General features: G+C 32.3%; 1 protein-coding gene across 4 annotated transcripts; it reads right to left on the bottom strand.

Moving 5' to 3' along the window:
- On the bottom strand, nt 1-26,526 carry LOC126974890 (proton-coupled folate transporter-like). Of its 4 annotated transcripts, none has more exons than XM_050822799.1 (8): nt 26,468-26,526; nt 16,309-17,191; nt 8,794-8,947; nt 7,774-7,875; nt 6,618-6,755; nt 5,500-5,583; nt 4,565-4,721; nt 1-3,697 (listed from the first exon to the last, which is right to left on the bottom strand). In XM_050822799.1, exons 2-8 carry the CDS (start codon nt 17,113-17,115, stop codon nt 3,538-3,540), a joined length of 1,602 nt encoding a protein of 533 aa, XP_050678756.1. In that variant the 5' UTR covers nt 17,116-17,191; nt 26,468-26,526; the 3' UTR covers nt 1-3,537. The 4 variants fall into 4 exon arrangements, with proteins under 4 accessions (XP_050678756.1, XP_050678679.1, XP_050678824.1 ...); XM_050822722.1 differs by having other exon boundaries at nt 26,444-26,523; XM_050822867.1 differs by having other exon boundaries at nt 26,504-26,521.

Genomic DNA, 26,526 nt, shown 5'->3' with positions numbered 1-26,526 from the left:
TTTTATTACAATTTTATATATTTTATCATTGCATTTTTTTTTCAAGAATTACATAAAATTAGGAACATTGTGCTATACCTACTCTTACAGTATGAATTAAAAAGAAATTTATGATAATAATATTACGTATGATATTAAAACCATATTTTCATCGTCAATTATTGGTTTTCTAACACATTCCATTACTATTTTATTTTTAACAATAATTATAAAATAACAATATGAATAAAGAAGGGCATACAATAATTGATAACTCCACTAGAACTAACGGTTACATAGGAAAACAAAATATAAAAATACATTATCAAATCTTTAATGTCTAACTCTTTTTATTTTCGACATAAAATTTGACTTTACAATAACTAATATTTTACACTTGATATATTAGATGGCTTTGTACCAGCAACTGAGGACGCCTGTTTTGTCATACTTAAAATTTCTTAAATAATAACTATTCAATTAATTACTTAATATTGAATCATTTATACATAGCGTTTGAATTACATACATATTATATATTTTATATTTAATATTAAGCAAAAAGGGAGCCTAAAGTAATACATAATATAATACGTTTATCTGTCTTAAAACGAGAGAAAAATTCTCACTATTTAAGATATTAAGTATGAAAATATATCATCGTTAACATGATTCAACGATATAATTATTTACAATTCAAACAAACATACAATAAAATCATAACAATAATTAAAAAACTTAATAACACTATCGATAACAATGATAACATTATAGATTCACATCTAGATAAAGAGTATATTGGGCTATATGGTATTTTACCCATTATATTTTTTCTTTACAAAATATGAATTACGTATGTTGAATAAAAAAACAAAGCTAATGTCATGTTATAGCCGCTTATACTGCAATCATAATTAAATACAATAAAAGATTTAATTTTTCGTGGTATACACGCAAAAAATATTTCTCATTGCAAACAGTATTTACGTAATTTTTTTACGTATTGATTTACTAAATAACGCACATTATGACTCTTGACTTTTTCAAAGTTATATTTTCCGTCAGTTATGTTTTCAAGTCAAAATTATGAATATCATTATTATAAAAGGTTAACTCTTTGTTTTCCATTCCTGGGTCTTCCTTGCGATTTTTCTGTTGCCGTTCATATATAATATTTATTTCATGGTAGATCAGGCGAGAATCGGTAAAAATATATCTTGGAAAAAGGAGATCAGCAGGTTGATATGGAACAATCCTCGTTGAGAAAGCGTAGAGATAAATAGAATTAAAATGCAAAAAAAAAAATCTACATATGGTATTCAAATTTCTTGCTTATCATAAACTATAGTCTCCGTTAAACAATCTAAAAAATAATTAAAATAATTTCCCACCAAACAAATCCAACAAAACCTTCGATCATAAAAATTAAGAAGATTTTTTAGAAAAGTACGGTGTACCGTACTTCAAATTTTTCTAAATGTATGCCGGCCTTACGCAGGGTGACTAATCAGGGTGACTTTTCATGCTGATTATTGGACATAGCCAAAGACAAGTACATCGTGGTCTCCAATATTGAAACCTCATGAAACATATTATAATGCAACAAATAAGTAAGGCCATACGGATATGCAGAGGTTTCAATCGTGTCGTAAAACTCTCCAATCAATGAAAACAGCTTAAGCCATCCTGTGTATCGACTGAAGCCCGCGTACAGATTAGTCTGAACAAAACGAAATATATGAAGGAACTTGAATCTCTACATACAGGTTAGACTATTAACGTTAAAGACGCCGTAATAGTTATTGTAAATATTGGTTCTCAGGTTATAAATATACCATAATCGAAAGACTAAAACGATAAATCAGTAGAAATTATCTCCTGGTCTTAACTTCAAGCCCTGCGTCAAAAATATTACTGTACTACTCAGGCCAGTCAAAGAAGCTTTCACAGTTGATTTTCGAAAAGCCATCAGATGTGACAAACTATCTGACCTGTATGTTGAATAAAACAGAGTACTATGAAGGCTCCTAGGAAATATCCTTGTGGTGGATGGAATCAAAACAGGCCAAAACTGGCTGGAGGGCGTTCTGCAGGACCTGTTAGCCTTAAATTAAAGTAACAAGAAATTCGAGTAGTCCAATATAGAAAGATACATAAAATTTGAAACAGTTGAAAATTGAAAAATTTGCTAATAGTTGAAGAAAGGAATTTACTTAGGAATTTTCTGTCGTAATAAAATTGAGTCAGAGAATCGAATATAATAATAGTAAGATAAAATATTTTCGCATGTAGTATGTATTAACTTGTAATAAAATCTCTTTGCCTCATAGTCTGAATTGTTTTAATGTTATTAAAAAGGTTAAAAAAAAAAACAATTAACAAAGAACAACCAACTTCAAAAACAATAGATATACTATGCACTAAAAAGTATAAAAATAATTGCGTATTTTTGTACAATCTAATAAATTAATGTAATACTAGTTACGATTATTGTTATTTTTGGAATCGGTGTCCTCCCGCCGCGGCCCCGCTCTCGCGTCTCATCTCCTCACGTCGCGCGTGCGACTCAAGCACATCACACCTATAACTATGTATGTAGTTACAAACCTGCCTTGTGTGACACCGACTGCAAAAATAACAAGAATATTGCTATTGAATTATTCGTAAAGTTGTCGCACACATACTTATAGCAAATTTAAGACTTTTATGGTTTCCTCATAGATGCCATTGTCAGATCTGGACCAAATTTCAATGGGCGCAAACGGGATGCATCAGCTTTAAATCAAGAATTATCAAAATCGGTTCACCCAATCGATAGTTCTGAATCGAAAAAAAACATACCGACGAATCGAGAACGTCCTCCTTTTTTGAAATCGTTTAAAAATAAAAACATATTCATTCCAGCAAATTTTCAATTGTTCCTATTTCTGTTAAAACCTGACACTGCAAGTGTCAGATCATCACGAGAGAACTGTCAAAACTACTTGGTGCGTGTTTTGATCAGAATTCCCAAAAATTTCTACAGCAACGGGATCATGTCACTACCTACAAGATGGCAAAAAGTCATGCATAATATGTACTGTACTTAAATGTAAATAGTTTTTTTTAAATGTCTTTAGTGTTCATAGTTATATATATATTGCGAAGTACTTATCAATGTATTAAGAATGTATTCTGCAACAATATAGACACAAATTGAAAGAAGTTAGTTATTATTTGGTTAATCTATCAACAATCCTTAAAAGCTTTCCTCAAATTGGTAACGTTATCAAAAAAAAAATCGTAAAAGATGTTAATGTTTGTTGTACAATGACTTGTAGTAACGATATTGGAATTTTTTAATATTTGAAAATACCAATCCTTTCATCATAGTCACTAAGATAACAAAAGTTATAATCAGATAAAGGAATGGTCTCTCTACAGAACAACTACTTAATATTATTAAAACTTATACAGGACAAAATATTATGTTGTTTTTGACATTAAACACCACTTATATTTTAAGCTAAAATACACATCCGATGAATTTAATAATACTTTAATGAATTCCTACATACTCTATAATTTTGTTTTCTCTTTTAGTTGTGATGGTTGTATTGTTTCTGGCAAGTAACGTTTATCTGGAAGTTTGTTGGATTCAGCTTCTTTCTTTTCTTCTGCCTCGAAAGCGTTCTTTCGTGCATTTCTAACCGCTATTCTGTGTTGTATGAAGAAGGATCTGGTAACAAGCAATGAACACAATGAAACATTTCACGGATACAGAAATTAAAATAATAAAAAATTGGGTCCTTTACTGGGGCCCCTGTAGACAGTTATTAAAGGTCAAGATTATGTGTGGGGTCAGTCACAAACATTGTAAGTACGGATTTTACATAAAAAATGCAATTCAAGTTCAGTTACAACATTAATTGATCATCTCTTTTTTAAGTCGAAGACTAGTTGAGCTGTTAGCTTTCTTTCAGAGTTTTAAATTTATACATGCCTAGAAGAGAGATCTCGAATCAATTTTTAGTATCTTACTAATTGTTTTAATTATAACCTTAATATCTAAATAAAATATAATAAAGTTAATTTGCTAATGTGATTCCTTAATCAGTTGTTATTGTATTATTTCTGTTTCTATCTTCGTTAGAGACGACTTTAATTAAATTTAAACTTCAATCTTAGCTTTGTCTTTGTCCTGACTTTAGTTTGAGCTGGCGAATCATTTTAAATACTTTTGGTACGCTTAGAATTGTAATAACTTTTAAATTTTAAATAGTTTTTGGATACCATAATACCTATCATCTGATTCGAAATCACAAATAGATTAAAATAAAATTTTTGTAGAAATAATATACTCCTTTGAAAAAGTTATAAACTTTTATACTAAAAAAGTGTTTAGTGTTTTGCAAATATTTCAAAAACGAAACCTCGCGATTACATTGTTGTTATTACAAACGGGTGTGGGCCTCGGTGAGTACATACCATCAGGTGACCCTATTGGTGATTATATATATTGACCTGGTTATGTATGCTTGTTTGTCTTCTGCCATCATAAAAAAATTACATATTGTAAACTGACGGAATTAAAAATAAACCTTACAGGAGTATGATCGCGGCAGGTATGATGACACCCGCACTGGTGAGAAACACGGCACCAGGCAGTGAACTCAAGGTTTTCATATACAACCAGGAGTACAATGGGTTGAAGAGCAGCGCTGCTAGCGTTTCCGTCAGCGAAAACAAAGAGTTCACTTTAGCTGTAAATATAAAGTTCATGTTATAAATCTAATTACATATTTTAATAAAGTATTAAACATACAATGTTCACAAAAACGGTAAGTTATTGATGGGATTAATTACACTAACAGATATCGTTCACAATGCAAACAATTAACTCGAACAACTAAGGGGAGCGGGCGCGAATACGGAATGCTCATTAGTCAAGTAAAGATCACAACATAATACCATAAATGATCAGGTAATAATAATCACAAGATATCGTAATTAATCGCTATGTGCTTGGCTTTTGTGAATTTATAGAAGATGTAATTATATTTAAAAAAAACCAACAAAATTGTGAATAAATCTGATTCATCAATTAGATTGACTACGTAACTGCAATGAACACGGGAAGAGTCACGGGGGCACCCCTTGGCAGCTTTCAAAGAAATTCTGATTATATTTTTAATGTCTCATAATATGGACTGCTGAAAGTTCTGGATTTTCGATAAATTCACATTGTTGACTTTATTGTAATATAATACTACAAAGTCCGAAACACGATTAAAATATATTTTCTTGATAGACCTGACCCGCACTTGTATTTTAATATAACTTTACAACCAAATAATGTATTTGAAATTATTAATATTTTAACACGTCATTGTAAATGTAATATATCGAGCCAACGTTTGTTCTGCTCTCTTTAGCCTTATTTTATAGGCTGAAACGAATTATGAGCCACTCTCATACCGTTCCAATAAATTTTAACAATATTATATAAATATATAATTTTAATTGAGAGTCTAACATTACCTATTTCATCTTTTTCAACTAATTTTGATAGTATGGACCTCAATGATGTGAGTGTTGCTGCCGTAAAGAATTCAGCTACGGGTACTGAAATAGAATAAATTAAATATATTAAAAAAAAATCAATGAAACTGACTCTATCAACCTGAGACTTAAGATGAAATTGTTATTATATCACAGGCTCCTACGCTGTATCGGAACCCGGAACATGACAATACAAAGGCATGGCTGATTTTCAGCATATATAGGTGGCAGTACTGCCCTGGGCGAATGATGTACATACAAAGACACAAACATTTTTATTGAAATAGCCTAAAAATTGGTGCTTTGAAGATAATTGATTTTTCATTTAATTAAAATAAATTTTAGAAAAATAGAGCCCAACATGTTTAAGTCTTACTATACAAGCAACTATACAAGCAAATTTTACAATTATATTTTATTTGTAGTAAATATCATAGTATAAGATTCTGGATTCTCATTAACGTATAAATATATTTTATATAGGAAAAATAAACGTTATGTTATTATTTTTTTCAAATTTAAATCTTTGACTATTTACGCACGTTTGCATTCTTTGGAACCATTTACCAGTGGGAGTCTCCCTTGGACAGGATGCCGGCTAGAGTATGGGTACCACAACGGTGCCTACTGCTTCTGTGAAGCAGTAATATGCAAGCATTATTATGTTTCGGCCTGAAGGGCGCCGTAGGTAGTGAAATGAAATTTCAATAATCCGCGTGCAGGGCATATCCATTACCATCAGCTGAATGCCTAGCTCGTCTCGTCCCTTATTTTCATTAAAAAAAATTATTGGTGATCCCATCTTGATGCGCGATGATTTTACAATAACTTGTCCATATATCCAGATTGTCTAAAATAAGAATCCACCAACTTCTTACCAATGCTTTTATTTTTCTTAACTATCGTAGACAAATCTTCAAAGAAAAAGACCCAGATTACCTTTGTCGTTCAGGTCAAAGCAATATATCAAAGTTTCCCGACCGGAGACAATATAACATATAGTCATTGACTGAGGCAGCACACGTTTTCGAGTTGATGCATGAACTAGCTAGCTTAGAACGGTTTGAAAAAAAAAACTCAATACTAGGATTACTTACTCAAGTACATTTCGAGATTAGTTTTTACAAAAGCTGTCCACATGGCGCCAACAAACTTGCTGGTCATCGCTATAAGACACAACAGTGAGTCATCTACTTGAAGCTTCTTGCTCAATATTGTTATGGAAAACATAGCTCCTAAAATAAATACAAAAACACATAACAATAACCAATAGTAGTAAAACATTACATTAATAAAAGTCTATAATCCGATGGTCTTTAATGCCATGGGGTAATTATGCACTACCCGCACTTTTGTTGGCGTGGCATTACAATGAAGAAAATCATAAAATTTTGAGTATTGCCCTTCAGTATGCTTCTATCAAAAATAATAGTTGAAAAATATTCTGGCTAAATATAATTTTCGAAATATTAACACGTTTAGCTAAGCGCTGCGATGAGGGTCGCTGGTAACTGTGACGTCATAATACCACGCGTGATGATGAAGTGACCTCACGCAAGCATTTGGTGTCGTTTGAAATATTTAAATAATTCTGAATCGAATAAAATTGTAACTTCAAAACAAACCGCTTGATTTCATTGAAACAACAACTAGTATATTTATAGGCATATGAGATATAAGCTGAGTAGATAATACAAATCTGTGGATTGCCGGCCTTAGTGATACCTTCTGTTCTATTATAACGCACTCTCTAAGAAAATTTACCAGATTAGTTTTAATCAGTGAATGATTAATATATAGGCAGATTACTTCAATTATAATATAACCATAGAGAGGATTATATTTTCACTACACACATCGACTCTTACTGGTTCTATGGTAGCATTTAAGCATCTAGCAACTCCGAGAGATTTTCAGATACTGGCTCATTCCTATTGAAATGATAATAAAGATTCTAATCAACTGGCGTTTTCTGCCTGTTGCCTGGGCTTCCCGCGAACCTATGCAATTGGTTCACTAGCTACCTCTGATCAGCCATTGTCGATGGCACATGCTCCGAATTAAAACCTATAAGCACTGGTGTTGCCCAAGGGTGCATTCTATGCCCTCCATATTCAAAATAATAAATTCTAAATCAACTGTATTGAATTATTTAGATCTCGCCAATTAAGTTTTATTGTTAAAAATTGTTATGTTTTTTTTTTTCATATAAAATATATTTATAATAATTATATAAAAATTATATAATTTTACCTATTGAGTGAAGGATTATGGAGTAGCTTAGAAAGATGCTGTAGTTCATCATGTTCCAGTTCAACTGGTTTCTCACGAAGAGGTACAAAATATTGTGCTCCGCTGAAATAATAATCGAATTATTAATATATAGAAGTAATACAAAAATTAGAATATCAAGGTTAAACTGGATGTGATAATAATAGTAGTAGTGCGAGCCGTTCGCATACTAGCTGGTATACCGTCGGACCAATGCGTAAGACCTTTCTTCGTTTCTCTAAAAATATTAACAATACCAAGCCTCCTGATACTACAGGTAGGCTTATACGCCCGAGCTCAGTTACACCAGTATAAAAAAAAGAGGCGACACCAGCCAGTACCAGCTGCGACACGCGAATCGCCTAAATACAGTCCCACATAGCCTGGAAAAAGCTTCCCGCACAATATATGCTATGAGCCCTCGGGTTTATAATAAACTCCCGGACTATATGACAAGCGTGTCAAATTGTAATACTTTTAAATATAAATTCAAAAGGTGGCTCATTGAGCGCTCGTTTTACTCATATAATGAATTTATAAATTAATAATTGAATTATTATGTTAAGTATGTATGACGTGTAATAGTATTTACGAATAAAAACTTGAACTTGAACTTAATATACTTAATGAAAGTGTATTTCTTTCAAGTTGGAATAAAATTTTATATTTTTTATTTTATTATAAAATTAAGAGATCAAATCACAAGAATTGCAAAATGTGTTCCATCATAATATTATCTTCATCTGGAATGCACCCTATATCTACATATACATATTATACGCTCATTCTTGTACATATTTTGGTATCTGCCGGTATTGGTTTATTTGGTATCATCCGAGCTATCAATAACCGATCTAGCTCAGTGTCGTCGCTGGGATAGCAAAAATGTTTTTTCGAGTTTTCATAGTGCTCAATATAACAGGTCTCAGTTTCCTTTGTCCTCTTCTTTCATAAAAAAAAACATTCGTCTCTTTTCATACCACCAATAAAAATGTAACTCACACATTGAGGGTCCATATATCAGAAACACTGCGACTAGCGTCAATATAACTTTAGTCCTTGTGTTGGAGACTCTTCTTCGTAACGCAACCCCAATTGTATCAACAATATGATTGGCATCGAAAAATGCGACATCCTTGCTATTAGTCCGCTCTACCTGTAAAATTAATGTATTTTCTGTTTTATTTATTACATAACGAACATTTTTCTTGTGGGTTACTCAAGGCTGATTTACTAAACAATGGCAGATAATGCCGTCATTTTGTGCTTAGCTGTATAGGTCCATTTTGCCAGTGGGAAGCTCCTTTGCACAGGATGCCGGTTATATTATAGGTACCAAAACGGCGTCTTTTTCTGCTGTGAAGCAGTAATGTGAAAGCATTATAGTGTTTCGGTCTAAAGGGCGTCGATAGTAGTAGTATATAATGAAATTACTGGGCAAATGCACTTTACGAGGAGCGTTGCAAGCGTACGTAGCAATCTAATGTATGTAAATAGGAGACAGACGTCCCTTACAACATGTTTTATAACGTTCTAATTTACATTTGTATAGGGCTGAATATAGACTTACAATATTGTAGCGTACAGACAAACAAGGCGTGCGAGGGAGAAGAACATGTCCTGACATGACAGAGATACAAAAATATTGAAAATGTAAGCGAAACTATTGTTGATATAACTTATTTTGGTTGTCAAGTTGGAAACACGTCGCAGACCACCAGTGACCATTTTCTTAGCTTTTTTCCAAATATCGTCTTATTCTGTCTCATCACAACTACTAGTATAGAAATTCTATCCCAAATATATAACTGCCAATAATAACATATTATTATTGTTAAAGCAATTTTGCAGATGTTTTAAGAATGGCAGTAATCCAAGATACAATAAATAACTTGATTGTGGCAGCCATCGGGTGACACATGTTTTTCTAAATCCTTATTGATTAGATTTGATATCAATAAGTAAATTAATATAGTTTTATCAAATTTTTAAATCTTTTCCTTATGGAGAAAAATGGTTTTGTAACTACTAAATTCCATTTCTTAAACGTTTAGAATTACCCATATCAAATATATAAGGACTTCACTACCAAACCACAGCTACACATACTAAGCATTTTGCTAAATTTTAACTATGAAACTAAAATACATTAATTTGGGCTTATTACCATGGATAACTTTAAGTTGATATTTTATACCATTCCTTTACGTTCAGTAATTAAGCCAATTACTTACAAAAAATTATGCATGCATTTTATATGATATTTAATTTTTATATCGAAGAACTTTGACTAATTTCCTATATGGGTCATCTTCAAAATACTTTTGATTAGATTAGTTGTGTAATCTGAGAGAGTATCGATAACTGAATAACAAATGAAACGAGTAATAATGTTATAATTTACACGATTGTAGGACGTGATATGCCTCATTCACATACGATACTATAATTGTACAAGTAAAACATATGCACCAGCTAGCACCTAGCTAGCATAGGCTAGCTTTAAATGAATGCTACACTTAGCAATTGTAGTATTGAATATTAAACAGGCGGAGTATTAACGAAAAGAAGCCACCTCTGCCCCAATACGAGTCCTTACAAAACAAGTCGAATAAATGAAATATATAATAACTAAATTTAACTCCAAAAACAAATTTCATAAATTGTTGTAAATTTATAAGTAGCTGAGCATGCGGATTCCTAATAGGTGTCACTAGACGAAAAGTAGTCATCGCTTGTAAGCTTAGAAATCACTAGAGTAATGCAAAGCCTTAAGCATCAGTCATGAGGCAGGGTTAAGCTCTGTGAAGAGGCATAGAAACGAGGCTCCAAAGTTTGATTTATAATTGGACTTCACAATTATGGACCATCTAAGTCCGAAACAGATACTCCAGATAAACATCTACAAGATATATCGTGTGGTTATAATGTCGAAAAATTATTTTGGTGATATAACTTTGGCACAAGATACAGTAATAACAGCTTTTAACCTATATGCAATAGAACCCATAGTGATGCGATATTCCTAAGTAATATCAAAGAATGAATCGATCACATAATATTAGAAATAATAATGTTTCAAATAGCTCTACTTCTTATGTGAGTTCATCACACTAGAGGCTAGTAGTAGTACAAGATTCAACCTCTCAATATTTCTTGGATATGGCACTTTATATTTGCGAGGCTTTTGGAGGATTAGTTTCAATGCGTGATGACAACTGTGTTTATAAGTGAAAACGGATGGATAGAACTTATAAAGGCTAAACTGGAGTAGAATTAAATAATCTTGTTGCAAGATGTAGAAAACAACAACGAGTATACCACAGGTGTCGACTAGTCTTAACAATAATGTTTGTAAATGTGGCAGGTCCACTTCGATAAATTAAATCGAATTGTTGAATTCTATCTACATTATTATGATACAGTTACATAAAATTTTAAATTTGCACACTGTACTATCCACAAATGTAAATATTTTAGTATTAAACATGCAATTGGTACTAAAAGTTTTCGTGCATTTTTATTATTGATGCATTGTGTAGAAAAGAACCCATGAAGTTGTTCGTTCTCCGTCGACTATTTTAACGAATATTTAACGAATTGAAATTCCATAAAAATTGTATGCAAGTCTCGCCCACATTCTAGCGCTCTACAAAGCGCAGGTCCGGCCACTCATGGAGTATTGCTGTCATCTCTGGTCTGGCGCACCCCAGTATCAGCTCGATCCATTTGACCGCGTGCAACGCAGAGTAGCTCGAATTGTCGGGGACCCAGTGCTCTGTGAACGGCTGGATCTCTTGGCGTTGCGTAGAGACGTCGCTTCATTGTTAAATAGCAAGAAAACTAAATTCATTAAATTTACCGTACCAAATGTCAAAAATGTAAATGCAAATGTTTTGTTAAACGGAGAGGTGACAGAACCGGTGAAATCTGCTTTATTTCTTGGCATAACTCTAGATTCCAAATTACAATGGGGCCCCCATATTGAAGGATTGGCGAACAGACTTAGTTCTGCAGCATACGCGGTTAAAAAAATTAGACAATTAACTGACATAGATACGGCGCGACTAGTATACTTTAGTTATTTCCATAGTATTAAGTCCTATGGTATATTGCTATGGGGCAACGTTGCTGATATTAATACAATATTTGTGCTGCAGAAGAGGGCTATTCGCGCTATTTATAACCTAGGTCCTAGAGAATCATTGAGAGAAAAATTCAAAGAAATTAACATCTTGACTGTTGCTTCTCAATATATTCTTGATAATGTAATGTATGTTCATAGGCACATAAGTGAATTTGCCAGAAACTGTCATAACCATAATGTTAACACCAGGAACAGACATAAACTGATGATGCCTACTACTCGGCTTAGTCGAGTTAGTAAGTCTTTTGTGGGGCGATGTATATGCTTTTACAACAAGATCCCAGAAAATGTTCAAAACAAAGGTGTTACGTTATTCAAAAGAATTGTTAAAAAACGTTTGTGTGGTAAAGGTAACTATAACATAAATGACTTTCTTAATGATACCACAGATTGGGAATGGAGCGAGCGCTCTCAGGCTATTAAATAATAAGTTTAATTGTACAATGTTACTTTTTAAATGTTACTTTAATTGTAAAACATATTTTTGATGAAAAAAAAAGCCCGCTGAGTTTGTTGCGCCCATTCTTCTCAGGCCTGAGGCATTCACTTTGGAATGGGTGGTAGTTTTTTATTTTTTGACTTTCAATAAGTGATTTCACATCCTATTTTGAATAAAAATATTTGAATTTGAATTTGAATTTGTGTGTCTTTTACCGCATTTATAAAAGGGGATTGTTCCGAAGAGCTGTTTAACCTGATTTCTGCCGCGGAATTCCACCTTCGCACAACACGCCACAAGTTATGATATCATCCCCACCATCTGGATGTGTTGCGGTCCTCCACAGTGCGGTTTTCAAGGAGCTTTCTTCCTCGTACTACAAAGCTGTGGAATGAGCTTCCTTGTGCGGTGTTTCCGGGACGATACGACATGTGTACCTTCAAAAAAAGCGCGTACACCTTCCTTAAAGGCCGGCAACGCTCTTGTGATTCCTCTGGTGTTGCAAGAGAGTGTGGGCGGCTGTGATCACTTAACACCAGGTGATCCGTACGCTCGTTTGTCCTCCTACTCCATAAAAAAAAGATATGCATACTACATAGTTGGGTCGAGTTAGTAAGTATTTTGTTGGCCGATGTATATGCTTCTACAATATGATCCCAGAAAATGTAAAAAACAAATGTGTTCCGAAAGGTTAATATAGCATAAACGATTTTCTTAATGACACCACATCCTGGGATGAAGCAAACACCCTCAGGCTCTTTTATTATAAATCTTTATTGTACGATATCACATTGTAATCCATATTTTTATATAAAAAAAGCCCGCTGAGTTCTTGCGCCCATTCTTCTCAGGTTTGAGGCAGTCTTTTTTGAATAGGTGGTAGTTTTTGACGTTCAACTTTGAATCCTTTTTTGAATAAAAATATTTGAATTTGAATTTGAGTTTGATAACTATTTACAAGTAGATAATGTTTATATTTGTTTTGGATTTGAAAATCCCACCTCCTTTTACAGCATTGTGTATTGACTAGTCGTGCTTACGCGTGAAAAACTTGGATGCTTACTAACAAGAATGCGCTGGATTTGACAAAAAACTTATTAATTAACTAAACAATTTTGGTGTTTTTTTTGTGTGGTTTTTTGTATACTTTAGATTCACAATAGGGGCTAACAAACTACGGTCCTGCGATAGAGATCAAGGATTTTTTTTGTGCTACTTATAAAGCCTCAATAATTCATTCCCCCAGTTCTTTTATGGAAAAGGAGGACAAACGAGAGTACGGGTCACCTGGTGTTAAGTGATCACCACCTCCCATATTCTCTTGCGAGGTATCACAGGAGCGTTGACGGCCTTTAAGGAAGGTGTACGCGGTTTGTTTGAAGCTACCCATGTCATATCGTCCCGGAAAAAATGCACAAGGCAGCTCATTCCACAGCTTTCGCACTGTGGAGGACCGCCACACATTTAGAGAGTGGGGGATGATATGCTAATTGGTGGCATGTCATGTGAAGGTGGAATTCGTCAGCAAGAATCAGGTGGAACAGCTCTTTGGAACACTCCCCGTGATGAATGCGGTAAAAGACACACAATGAAAGGACGTCTCTACGCAACGCCAAGTGAACCAGCCGTTCGCAGTGCACTGGGTCATCGACAATTCGAGCTGCTCTGCTTTGTGAAATGGATCGAGCTGATACTGGGGTGCGCCAGACCAGAGACAGAATGACAGCAATACTCCATATGTGGCCACACCTGCACTTTGTAGAGCGCAGCTCTATGGGGATGTGTAGAATGTGGGCTGGCTTGAAGTATTCTCACTCAACAGTTTGTTATTAATTAAGGGGCCACCGAACTTCTAGCGAAAGCACATCAATATCCGGCAGGTTGCGTATAATCTTAAAGCGTGAAAGGTAGTTTCTTCTTAATATTTAAATATAATATACAAAATATTTTGAAACTGTGTTCAACGTTATCGAAAACATGTTGCTTGGTTATAATTTAAATATGATGACCGTTCGTGAAGTATTTATGCCGTACTAATAGTTTATTTATTTTTCTGATATAATTTCAGATTAATTGCTATGGAGGTAACTAAAACTAATCATGTTTCTATTTGGTATGATATAAAGAGTGATTCTTTAAATATCTTGTATGTGAGTATTTTCTTTGATTAACGCGAATGTTACACATTTAAATAAAACACTATTAAAGGATTAAAACGCGTGTAATTGTAACGGTTTTACATTAGATTTTTGCGTAAAAGCTACATTTTTATTTTAGTTGAGTTGTTTAGTGAACTTACTTCATCTGCAGTCCCCCTGAAAACGAGAACTGGAAAGGTCTTGAAACGTCGGGTTAACTTAACGCAAATTATTTATTTATTTTATTTATGCAGTATTTATTTTTTTATTAAAATTAATTTTAAAAAAAGTAAACGGGAAGTGAGTAAAATTTAACTTGCAAGATTTGATTACAAACAGACAACGGGACAGGTGAAAGTAAATAAAAATGCTTGGCATGATAATAAAAACTAAAAAAAAAGTGATAAAAAAAATAAAGAAATTAAAAAAATCAAGATGTACCCCAGGCTCGAACCTGGGACCTTCTGCATAAAAAGCATACGTGATAACCGCTGTTCCACGGCAATCTAGTAAGTAAGTGTTAGGTTATTTTCGTTACGGAATTTCTGGATTCGGTCTCCACGCTCAAGGCCCGCGATAGAAGCTATGCAATAGCTTAATAAAAATCTAACTTTTACGCAAACATGTAATGTAAAAACCGTTACAATTACACGCGTCTTAATCCTTTAAAAGTGTTTTATTTAAATCTTGTATCTTGTATAAAATGTCTTCTTATACAACTATACTTATGCAACGATCGAAAATGCCTTTCAACTCCTTTCCTGCGTATTTAGTTCGCGGCTGTTATTGATATTAGCCTAGCAATCAGTTGTGTTGTATTTTCAATATACTTGAGCTGCTGACAAAAACAAACTCAGCCTGATTTGTTGCCTTTATAGCTTCCTCGAATACATGTAATAGAAGAGCTAAGACCGATCAATCAAATGACTCATAATGGAATTTTCAATGTGGATACTTTTCATAATATTAATAATAATATAATGAGCTCTTTTGTTATTGTTGTTGAACACATTGTTACTTAAGCACTGTTATTATTTACAGAGAGAGACCACATTTTGTAATTTACACTTTCGATAATTCCTTAAAAAAGTAATTCCAAAAGTAATGCCTTCCTTATAGCATGATTCAATATTTTAATTGACTGAGAAAATGTGTAAACTGCAATAATTGTCGATGGAAAACTGAGAACCCGTTTGAAGATTAATTACAATTATACAGAAAAAGCAGACGCTGACAACTGATAAAATATTAAGAGTTTGATTTAAATGAAATTGAAATAATTAAACAATAAATGTTGCATTGGGATTACTGTTGAATTATATTTCCATTATTCCAGCGATAAGATTAAAAACCAATAACATTGTTCAAATGTTATTGGTATAAGTATATTATTGCGTCTAAATTTTACTGGGCATATGATTTATTGTATTGTAATAAAACTACTAAAGATATTTAATACCGCGGAAGCTCGTAATATTATAACAAATTAACTGCATAAACAACCGCAGATATTTCTATGCATTGATCATTTTATGCAATATGTTTCATTGATGGTTTATTCACATGTAAAGAAGAATCAGACAACCTCGTCTGACAACATAAATTCTATCGCATGTTTAAAACAGAATTAAATGATTTAGAATTAATATGCTATCAAAGCAAGAATTATAAGACTGAACAATAATTGTTGTGCTCAGTAGGTACATTGCTTAGGACAAGTCAAGACAAAACTGATATAAGCATTTTGCATATTATGCAGAAAATTATTTATTAGAAGCAAAATGATTTCTTACCGTCGGTCTTCCTTTATCGCGAAGGAAGTCTTCTGGTTCCTTTAAAAGGAAACACCCATACATCAGCACCATAGCGAACATGACTGATGTTGATGTAAATAGTCCATAATAGCCCATTTTCTGAACTAAAACTCCTCCAACTCCAACACCAAGTGGCACACCAGCTGTCATACAAAAGTTGACTAATCCCACTCTGAATGTTCTTGATCTCTCCGATGTAATATCACTAATGTAGCTAAAAACTCCAAGAAACATAGTGACCCATCCGCCGCTAACAGCAGTGAAGAACACTTCTAAAAAAATGGTGACTTGAACTGGGATTTCATAAAAAAAGAACACGTTTACAATATTGTTGATCGATGTTGCAAATTCACCAAATATAGGAAGCAGAATACATAGTTTCCTCTTCCCAGTTCGATCACTCCATGCCCCCAAAAACATGATAATTATACATGGCAACAGCGTGCTTATCATTCCTTTCCAAATGTCAATAGATGATATTAAAGTTTGCACTTCCTTTTCGTAGCTCGAATAATTGCTACTGGTTTTCTTCACGAGTGCCTCACAAATTTCATCTCCAAAACCCAAATTAACTCTACACGCTTTGTCCAAATTGAAATTTCCCATAGCGAACCTTGATATAACACTAGGAATAATGAAGCCAGCTAACAAAGGCTCTACAGTAATATGTTCTCTTATGTAGCATAGTTTATTTGTAAAATTTCTATCTTTGTATTTAATAACTTCACTACTATTCAATGGGTTTTCTTCTATATTTTCGCTCGTTTCTTGCTTTTCCTCAGCCATGGTGCTGTTGTCGTCCGCTCGTGGTCACTATAAGCGACTTATCATTTTCCAACACAAACGGACACTATTGCGATACCTAATAATTAAACAATGTAAACAGTAAGTACAACAATATATTCTTATTATTGCCGTAATATTTGCTTGTCCAATATATTTGTTTGATATCAATTATGTGTTGATAATGATAAAACGTAGTTACAGATAATAGCTATTGTTTGCTATTGGATGGATAAACGAGCTATTTGTTGATGTATAATAAGGCTAATTGACTTTCTTATGTACCTATTGACTGTTATGACGAAACTTTTAATGTTAACCACATAGCTGCTTGGTAACATAGGTAATTATTATCTACTAGCTGACCCGACAGACGTTGTTCTGTATATAATAAATAAAATAATCTTTATATATATATTTCTTGTGTGCGTGTGTATGTCACTGAACTCCTCCTAGACGGCTGGACCAGTTTGATGAAGATTTTGGTTGTTCCGAAGAATTTGAGATTGGTGTGTGTCTTCAGGTGGATTCGAGAATGGTTTAGATTCACTATTGATCTACCTCCTAAACGGCTGGACCGATTTTGATGATTTTTTTGTGTGTTCCAGTGAATTTGAGATTGGTTTAGATTCTCAATTCCGTCCATATAATATAATTCTCCTGCTCATGTGTATGTTAGTGAACTCCTCCTAAAGGCTGGACTTTTTCAAATTTAAGACGTGTGTACAGGACAACGTCTGTCGGTTCCACTAGTCTATATATATAAAAATGAATTGCTGTTCGTTAGTCTCGCTAAAACTCGAGAACGGCTGGACCGATTTGGAATATTTAGTTCTTGCATTATTTGTGGAAGTCCAGAGAAGGTTTAAAAGGTGAATAAATAGGAAAATGCTCGGAATTAAATAAAAACAACAAATTTGTTTTTCCTTTGATGTGTCCATACATAATTTCTATGAGAGAAATTACGACAGCAGGGTGCATATTTTACGAAGTATTTCATGTATAATATATTACTGACAAATTCATAAAAAACATTATTTTATTAATTATATACAGAACAACGTCTGTCGGGTCAACTAGTGTTTTTATATGAATTTGTCAATAATATATCATAACATCAAAAATTACTTCGTAAAGTATGCACCCTGTTGTCGTAATGAAATTGTTTCACAGCAGAACTGTCAAACTGTGCGTCAATAAATTCTCTCATAGAAATTACATGGACATAGACACATCAAAGGAAAAACAAATTTGTTGGTTTTATTTAACTTAGCAGCATTAATTTTTTATTCACCTTTCAAACCTTCTCTGGACTTCCACAAAGAATTCAAGACCAAAATTAGCCAAATCGGTCCAGCTGTTCTCGAATTTTAGCGAGACGTTAGTCGTTCGTTAGAACAGCAATTCATTTTTATATATATAGATTTGTATAAAATAAAAAATTTGGTAAATCCCTCAAGCACTCATCTTAAGTTTTAGTCACATAACCATATTACTGAAAGACGTTAATAAAAGTTTTGAATATTATTATTTTATGAGGTGAACACTATTACGTGTTACAGCGACAGAATAAATAAATTTGTATCTACTGACACCATAAGAATTATTTGAAAGACAATTATACCAAGTTTGTTTTAAAACAAATATGAGAAACTAATATTTTACATTTTAATATCAAACTTTGTTAAAAAAATATTAATTAAATACGTAAATATTATTTATATAAATAGGAATTCAACGCCCTCTTGCGATTGAAGTTAATTTTCATAGTTAAAATATTTTGTATCAGCTGTCTTCAAGCTTTGAAAAAATTACAGCATGTTCCAGCCGAATAAAAATAATTATAAATAAACGAATTCAAATTATGTTGCCATTTACGTTCCATGGCTATCCACAATAATATTGAAGAAATTAAAAAATTTAATCAGATAAAAAAATATATTTTCAGAAGTTATTGTGTTTACCGCACCATGCGGATTTGTATAAATCCACACTAAAATCCACTAAACCATTTCTATTTAAAAATAGCAATTAATTGATTAGTAAAAAATAAGTTCAAAAATCTCTTATCTTTCTGACAATGTGCTTTATTATAATCATTCATATTATGCAGAATATAATTGTTATACAACCTTAAATAAAATAAATAAACTTTATGCTACAAACGTTGGTATTTTGAGTTTTAGGTCCTAGTAGGTTTTTATTCAGTCATATCCATCTTTCTAGTTCCATTGGTATTATTACTTCCGTTGATATTCTTTTGTCTTGTTATAAATAGGTATCCTCGTTTATTGACAATGGCTGAAACGCTCAGCGCGCGGAGCCAACAAAAACAACAAGGGGAAAAAATATGTTGATTATTATCGACTATTAGATATTCAAATATTAAACAGATTCTTTATAACATTTATTAAATAAAATGTTACATACTGTAGCTATAAATATAATAATCACATTTTGTTATCGTCTACTAACACTTAAGCGAACATTTCATATAATCTAAATAATGTTTAATACTACTGTAAATTGTCTTCGATCGATTGATAACGACAAAATGAAACTCTTAAGAAATCCTCAAACTCGTTTGACACAAAGTCGAACAAATTGATTATAGTGTGATGACGATTTAACAAATGTGTGTTATGTCGTATATAAATAAAAATACGAGATTCGGAGTTTTTCTCATTTTGATATGGTGAAACTTTGTAAAAAAAATGTATATCCTTAAATTTAATTGTTAAGATTAATAGTTATTTTATCTATTCATTTTAGTAGTTTGTTGTGAGTATATTTTTCAATAATTTTAACATTATGAATAAATACCCCATAGCGAAGGAACTCGTAGAGGTGATGGTTATATTACAATGCTTTACGTAAAACATAATAATATTTTACCCCGCAGGTGTGTCAAACACAGCATTTGAGTCACCTGCGTTAACTCTTTTAAATACTTGACGGCACACGAATCAACAGGACGGAGGTTTTGGGCATCAAAGCTTCCTGTCATTAGATGTTCATGGAGGAGCTTTTGCAGTTGACTCATACCAACGCCCAAGCATGTCCAAATTTGCTGATAGGTCACTCTTTTAGTATGTCTGTAATAGTCTCTATTATGCGCCAGACAACACTGATGTTATCTTCAGTCATCGCTGTAGAAGGCTGTATCTCACGCAGATTATCGCAGAGGTTAGGCTTATCACGTATAAACTCATTAAACCAGTTGTAAACAGGGACATAAGACTGGAGTTCCTGGTGAAAAGCCAATCGTAGTCTATTATAACTTTTTTTGTTGTCTTAATACCAAAAATCAAAAAAAATAATTCCAAACGACATTTCCAAAGAGTTGTTCTTCAAAATTTCTACATTATTAATAGGTGGCCTGAGTTCTAAAAACTTTCAGTGTCACCCCGGTATGTAGCGCGGAAAAGCTGTTAATATATATAAGGTGTTACTAGAGTATTTAACCCTTTCCTCGTATAGCAACAATTAACTTTTCTCTGATTATTTTCTGTCGGAACTTGTTCCATAAATTATTAAACCGTAGAAAAATAGACAAGTTGCTACGTATGTTCCTCAATAACCGAAGCGTTGCAAGCGTAGGTTGCAATGCTTTATACTATCATAGTTAGGTGGAAGCCAGATTTCTATGTTCGTAAGAATAGATTAAAAAGCTACGCTAACTAAAAGCAGAGATGGCTGCTTAAAACGGTTTTAACAGTCTTAATATTGGGGTATGTCATGAAATATGAAATATAATTGCCACTCTTGTGTCCAAGATATATATATATATATCCCATCAAGATATCAACTTCTCTTTTACTATCCTCTACCAAGTGTTACAGCTCTAGACAGCATATATACCACTCTAGCATGGTTGTTGTTAATGGTGGTTATGTAACGAACACGCTATCTTATGGTCAAATCACATAATACCAGTACTGTATACTGTTAAAACTACATAACGGAAACATGGATTAACAATAAAACTTATAATTTTTGGAGGCATCGCAAAATAACTCAAATGGTTTGTGAGAGGTTTCTTGAGCATAGCTACATAGCCAACAGTTTGTGTTTGTTTTGAAGTCTTTAAAGACTTCCGTCTTAAACACATTTACAATATTATATTATTATAAGACCACTTCAATGCAATGAAGTGGCAAATCCATTGTTTTGAACATACTGTTATTATCTATACTGTGGCTTAACTCAATTGCTTTTAAGTTTGTAGAACTGGGGCTACTTGTATTGAAAAACTCATAATGACAACGTAATTGAGGCCACAATTTTGAAAGGGAAGTTTTATTTATGGACCGGAAAAAAACATATATTCTGAATCATTTTGATTCACAGATTGTATTACGATTAACGATTATAGACATATTAAATAAAAATATACCTAATATATCATATTGTATAATAAATAATAACAATAGAAATACCTTTTATAATTTAGACAGAGCCTCTTGCTGCTAGACTTTATTACTTTAGTGTGCGTTACTAGCTACGTCATACACTCGCGATTTGTATGACACTTGGTGTTATTTTTCTGATATTTTCACAGCTTTCACGGTATAACTATAACTTTCTTTTTATTATTTATGATTTTTAGTAAAATGATGATGAACCTATTTGTTTGTTAAAAAAAGTTTGTTAATCTATCAGTTTATAAGCTAATAGTGGATCAAACTTATGTTGTAATAAATAGGAGCTGATCAAATATTGATTCAATACAATAATTTTTATTCATATTTTGTCTTCATTGAATGTGGTATGATTTCTTATGTAACATTCTATTTGTAACAGTCTTTACATTTGTTACCTGGTAATAGTTTTAGAGATCTACCTTAGATTTTATTTATACGTAAGTTCTTTTGGTTATATTTATTTTGGTGCGTTTTGTGAAAATATTATGAGAGTGAATTTTTACGTTGCGTGCGCACCGACATCTACAATTAACATGATGAAGCTGGTTTCAAAATGTCTCGTTAATTATTTTTATATTTTCAATTATTTTTTATATTTTATATGGATATTTATGACATCTCGAGAATAAAAACATTTCAATGAACTTTTTTGTTAGTTTCACGTATGTGTCAATATGTACATAAATAAAAATTAATGTTGTTAAGCGCAAAACTCAAAATTTGCTTAACTAATTCGTTAATAATGTTATTTTTTGCAAGATCCTTAAGGAACATGGAAGGCTTTAATAAAAAAATAAAAAAATACGTAGAAACAACACTGTTCTTTAAAAAATAGAATATTCAACGTTATGAAACCCCGTCCGTTTCGAAGAACTCAGCAATGGCAAAGGTTTCGCAGTAATGTGAGTTGATAGTGTGGGATTCATCCCATCACGATGGCGCATAAAAAATAAACTTCAAAATTCGAAATGAAACTGGCAGTGAATTAAAAATATACTATTGATTGCCTAACTAATCAATATATTTTCATCAACTATCCAACAGAATTATTAAACTTATTGTATTTGCCAGGTTCTTTAATTAAAAATAGGATCGGTATTCATAATGTAACGAAATATTAACTCACTGCGTCATTGTAACGGCACACGGCTATAAGTGAAAAATTTACTAATCATATTTTACATTTACTTTATTTTACTTATTATTATTATTATTACTATTTTATTTTGAGTGTTGATACCCCGTATCCCAATGATAATGACTGCAATTTCTAGTGAGGCCTGTATTCGCAAAGATCATAAATAAATCCAATGGTCAGTCATTAAGTATTTGCGGTGGTAATCTTGAAAACCCATGCTTCTATCATGGACTGTTGTTGTATGTTGCCTGCTTCCATGTTAGGAAACCGTCAGATATATTTGTTTAAGTGCCGAGTAAGCAAATAAAAAAATATTTTATACCATAAAGTATTAGAATGTGTATCATCAAGTCTATAATGAATTACAGTCAACAAAATAGAAAACGTTTTGTGAATGATCTTCGTTTATTTGATATAATTTTATTGAGATATAAATAACAGAATCACTCGGTTATATTTATTTAATTTTTTCTATTATGTTTTGAGAGAACGAAGTGTATTCGGGCAGCATGTGTATTATATTTGGTGGTGTATCTATTAAAAACTTTTGTTTTTATTTTCTCAACTTTGAGTGCATTCACATGTTTGAGGTTTTTGTCGGTAAATTTTTTGTTGTTTCCATTGTATAATTTTATTGACTTATTTCTTAAATTAATATTAAGATTGAATACTGAGTGATTGTTATTCTTTTTTACTTTGTATAAATAAAATGTTTTTATTCAACGATCTTATCATTTTTCCTGTAACTGTTAATATTTTATAAGACACTGACATTCCACCAATATTTTTACAATATTTGTCTTACAATATATTTCTTTCCAATATAAACCAACTATTTCTATGATTTTAAATGAATTATCTACAAGGTGGGTTATGAATCAATATTGTCTATGGTACTGTTGATGAGCGATGTAGACTTATATTATGTAACATTAAATCATCTATTCTTTTTTTAATGAAAATAAGGGACGAGACGAGCAGCACGTTCAGCTGATGGTAATTGATACGCCCTACCCATTACAATGCAGTGCTGTTCAGGATACTTGAAAAACCCAAAAGTTATATAATATATTTCTTTCCAATATAAACCAACTATTTCTATGATTTTAAATGAATTATCTACAAGGTGGGTTATGAATCAATATTGTCTATGGTACTGTTGATGAGCGATGTAGACTTATATTATGTAACATTAAATCATCTATTCTTTTTTTAATGAAAATAAGGGACGAGACGAGCAGCACGTTCAGCTGATGGTAATTGATACGCCCTACCCATTACAATGCAGTGCTGTTCAGGATACTTGAAAAACCCAAAAGTTCTGAGCAGCACTACAATTGCGCTCGTCACCTTGAGACATAAGATGTTCAGTCTCATTTGCCCAGTAATATCACTAGCTACGGCGCCCTTCAGACCGAAACACAGTAATGTTTACACATTACTGCTTCACGGCAGAAATAGGCGCCATTGTGGTACCCATAATCTAGTCGGCTTCCTATGCAAAGCAGCCTCCCACTTGTTCGCCACTCACATGGAAAATAGAATGCAATTATAGTCATTGCATACAGATGTTTATTTTGTGTCTAAATGTGTGAATTGTCACGTCTAGAAAACGTGAAAAAATACATCCGTTTTGATGCAATTACGCCATTAAACGTTGACAATGATTACATAATTATAGCGGATGTTAAAAAAAACTGCAAATCATGATTGTGATACATAAATATTAGCTCTCAACTGAATAACAGATTGACAGGAACATGTCTAAGGTGTATTAATATGACAATGACCGCGGCCGAAACTGATTCACTTATTACGAACAAATAAACTGAAGAGAAGCTTATAAAGATATTTTAATATCCATTTCCAAGATAGACCTACAATATAGACTTGACCTAGAATGTATAGCTACAAAACATACCGACGAATCGAGAGCCTCCTTCTTTTTTGATGTCGGTTAATAAAGTTTAGCAACAAGTAACTGATTTTTATTCACAAGTCGTAAGCAGTCAGCCACGTATAAAATTAGCTACTTAGTAGTTTGGACATAAAAGGACTGGCTATATCATTTATAGTACCTTCTTATTTAGATTTCTGTGGGCGACACAGTACTTCACTTCAAGCCACCGCGCGATTGCAACTTTATAGGGCGCTAGTTTGGGTTTACGTGGAGTATTGTGTTCAGCTCTTGTGGATTACGTGGAGATGTGGGTCTCTCTGCATCTTTTACCGCGAATATGACGAGCAGTGTTTGGAGGAGATGAAATAAATGTTGCGTTAAAATAATTGTTAATATAACGTCAAGCCTGCGTCAATAACGATTCGGTTAAGGAAAATATTTGCACGTTTCAAAGAGCAAATCTTTAAAACTTATATAAAAAAATTGAATATGAATAGTTTGTGAGTCACGAATTCTGTACTTACTTCATATGAAGGTCGTGGTTATTTTTTATTTGACTCATACAAATATATGTTATTTATATAGGTATATTTGCCATTGAGATTATTTTTTGTGGAAGTATTGTGTGCAAACATTTTTTAAAATCATAATAATTTATAAAAGACATCATGAATCTCTTACTTTTTATTAAATATTTCGTATTGAAAACGCTTTTAACTAACACATTTCATATATTGGATGCAGCACCTTACAAACTAATTTCTTTTATATATTACAACCATTGTAAAATACTCTATTGATAGAAAAGAGTGGCCTTTGAGTTTCTTGTATATTCTTCTCACGAGCTCAACTATTTATAAACATATTGAAGATTCAGTATATTTAAAGAAATATTATTAGTATAATAAAAACGCTTTATTTAAGCCTAATTGAATTAAGTTAATTTGACTTCGACTTTGAAGAAGCATCAGTTCTGGGAAAAATTGTTTTTTTTTAAATATTAACACTAAATCCTAGAGTTATTATGTGAATAATATAGTTTTCTTTTCTTGCCATTTAATTCATACAGATTAGCAATAGCATTATTTGAAAAAAATATACTATAGTGCCATAAAATTATTATCCCCAGTCCGCCATTTTGTCATTGTGTTGTATCATAGTGAAAAATGCAAATAATATTTTTCAAAATCTCGAGAAAGTGATGCACAGCTTGTTATTTTATTGGTTTATATTTTTTGGCAATAATAAATTTACCACAAGTGATGCTGCATATTAAACAATTAAGTTTAGGCACTGTCATGTAGTAATAACAAGTAAAAATGTAATCACAAGTCTTCCAAAGGTTGACACTTGATTCACTACAAAGTCAGTGTTGTAGAATTACCTCCAAACAAAACCGTAGAAGAACCAAATGACTGGCTCATTGTCTAAGAGTATTGGAGTGTCATCATCAATTTGCAGAAATATTTAATTATATAAGATTCTACCTATTCATTGTAAATTAACCACTTATTAATATTATTGCCATATATTCAAGTATTACTTCATATTTATAATTTTAAAGTTTTTTTTTTTATTATTTAACAATTATAGTCACAGCTTCTATTTTAATTGAAACTTTACGCTCGTTGATAAGTATCCATTGTAAGTAAAAACTATTTAAGTATAACACAATATTATGAAGATCAACAAAAACACCAAGTTTTATAAAATTATGATACCACAGTTCGTATAATTAAGTAAGTAACTCCAAAATTACTCAGCCTCATAATTATAAAATACACGATACAATATTTGATATAAATGAAGAAAATAAATAGTGCTTCAATTAAGAAGATTAAAACAATTATTATCGACACACGGAATCACCTCACTATAACACAAACAACAAACCGATCGGAAAAACACAGAAAAAAAAATGCTCGTAACCGTCTATGTGTGTTTCATCGTAC

This window comes from Leptidea sinapis, chromosome 1 (assembly GCF_905404315.1).
Source record: "Leptidea sinapis chromosome 1, ilLepSina1.1, whole genome shotgun sequence".
Taxonomy (NCBI): domain Eukaryota; kingdom Metazoa; phylum Arthropoda; class Insecta; order Lepidoptera; family Pieridae; genus Leptidea; species Leptidea sinapis.
This window is presented reverse-complemented; position numbering and strand designations above follow the sequence as displayed.

Excerpts from the sequence above, each read along its gene's own strand:
- LOC126974890 (XM_050822799.1), bottom strand. The coding sequence starts at position 17,115 with ATGGCTGAGGAAAAGCAAGAAACGAGCGAAAATATAGAAGAAAACCCA. Across the intron at positions 8,948-16,308 it reads GCGATAAAGGAAGACCGACG|GTAGAGCGGACTAATAGCAA; the intron begins GTAAGAAATCAT and ends TTAATTTTACAG. Across the intron at positions 5,584-6,617 it reads TAATCTCGAAATGTACTTGA|TACCCGTAGCTGAATTCTTT; the intron begins GTAAGTAATCCT and ends ATTCTATTTCAG.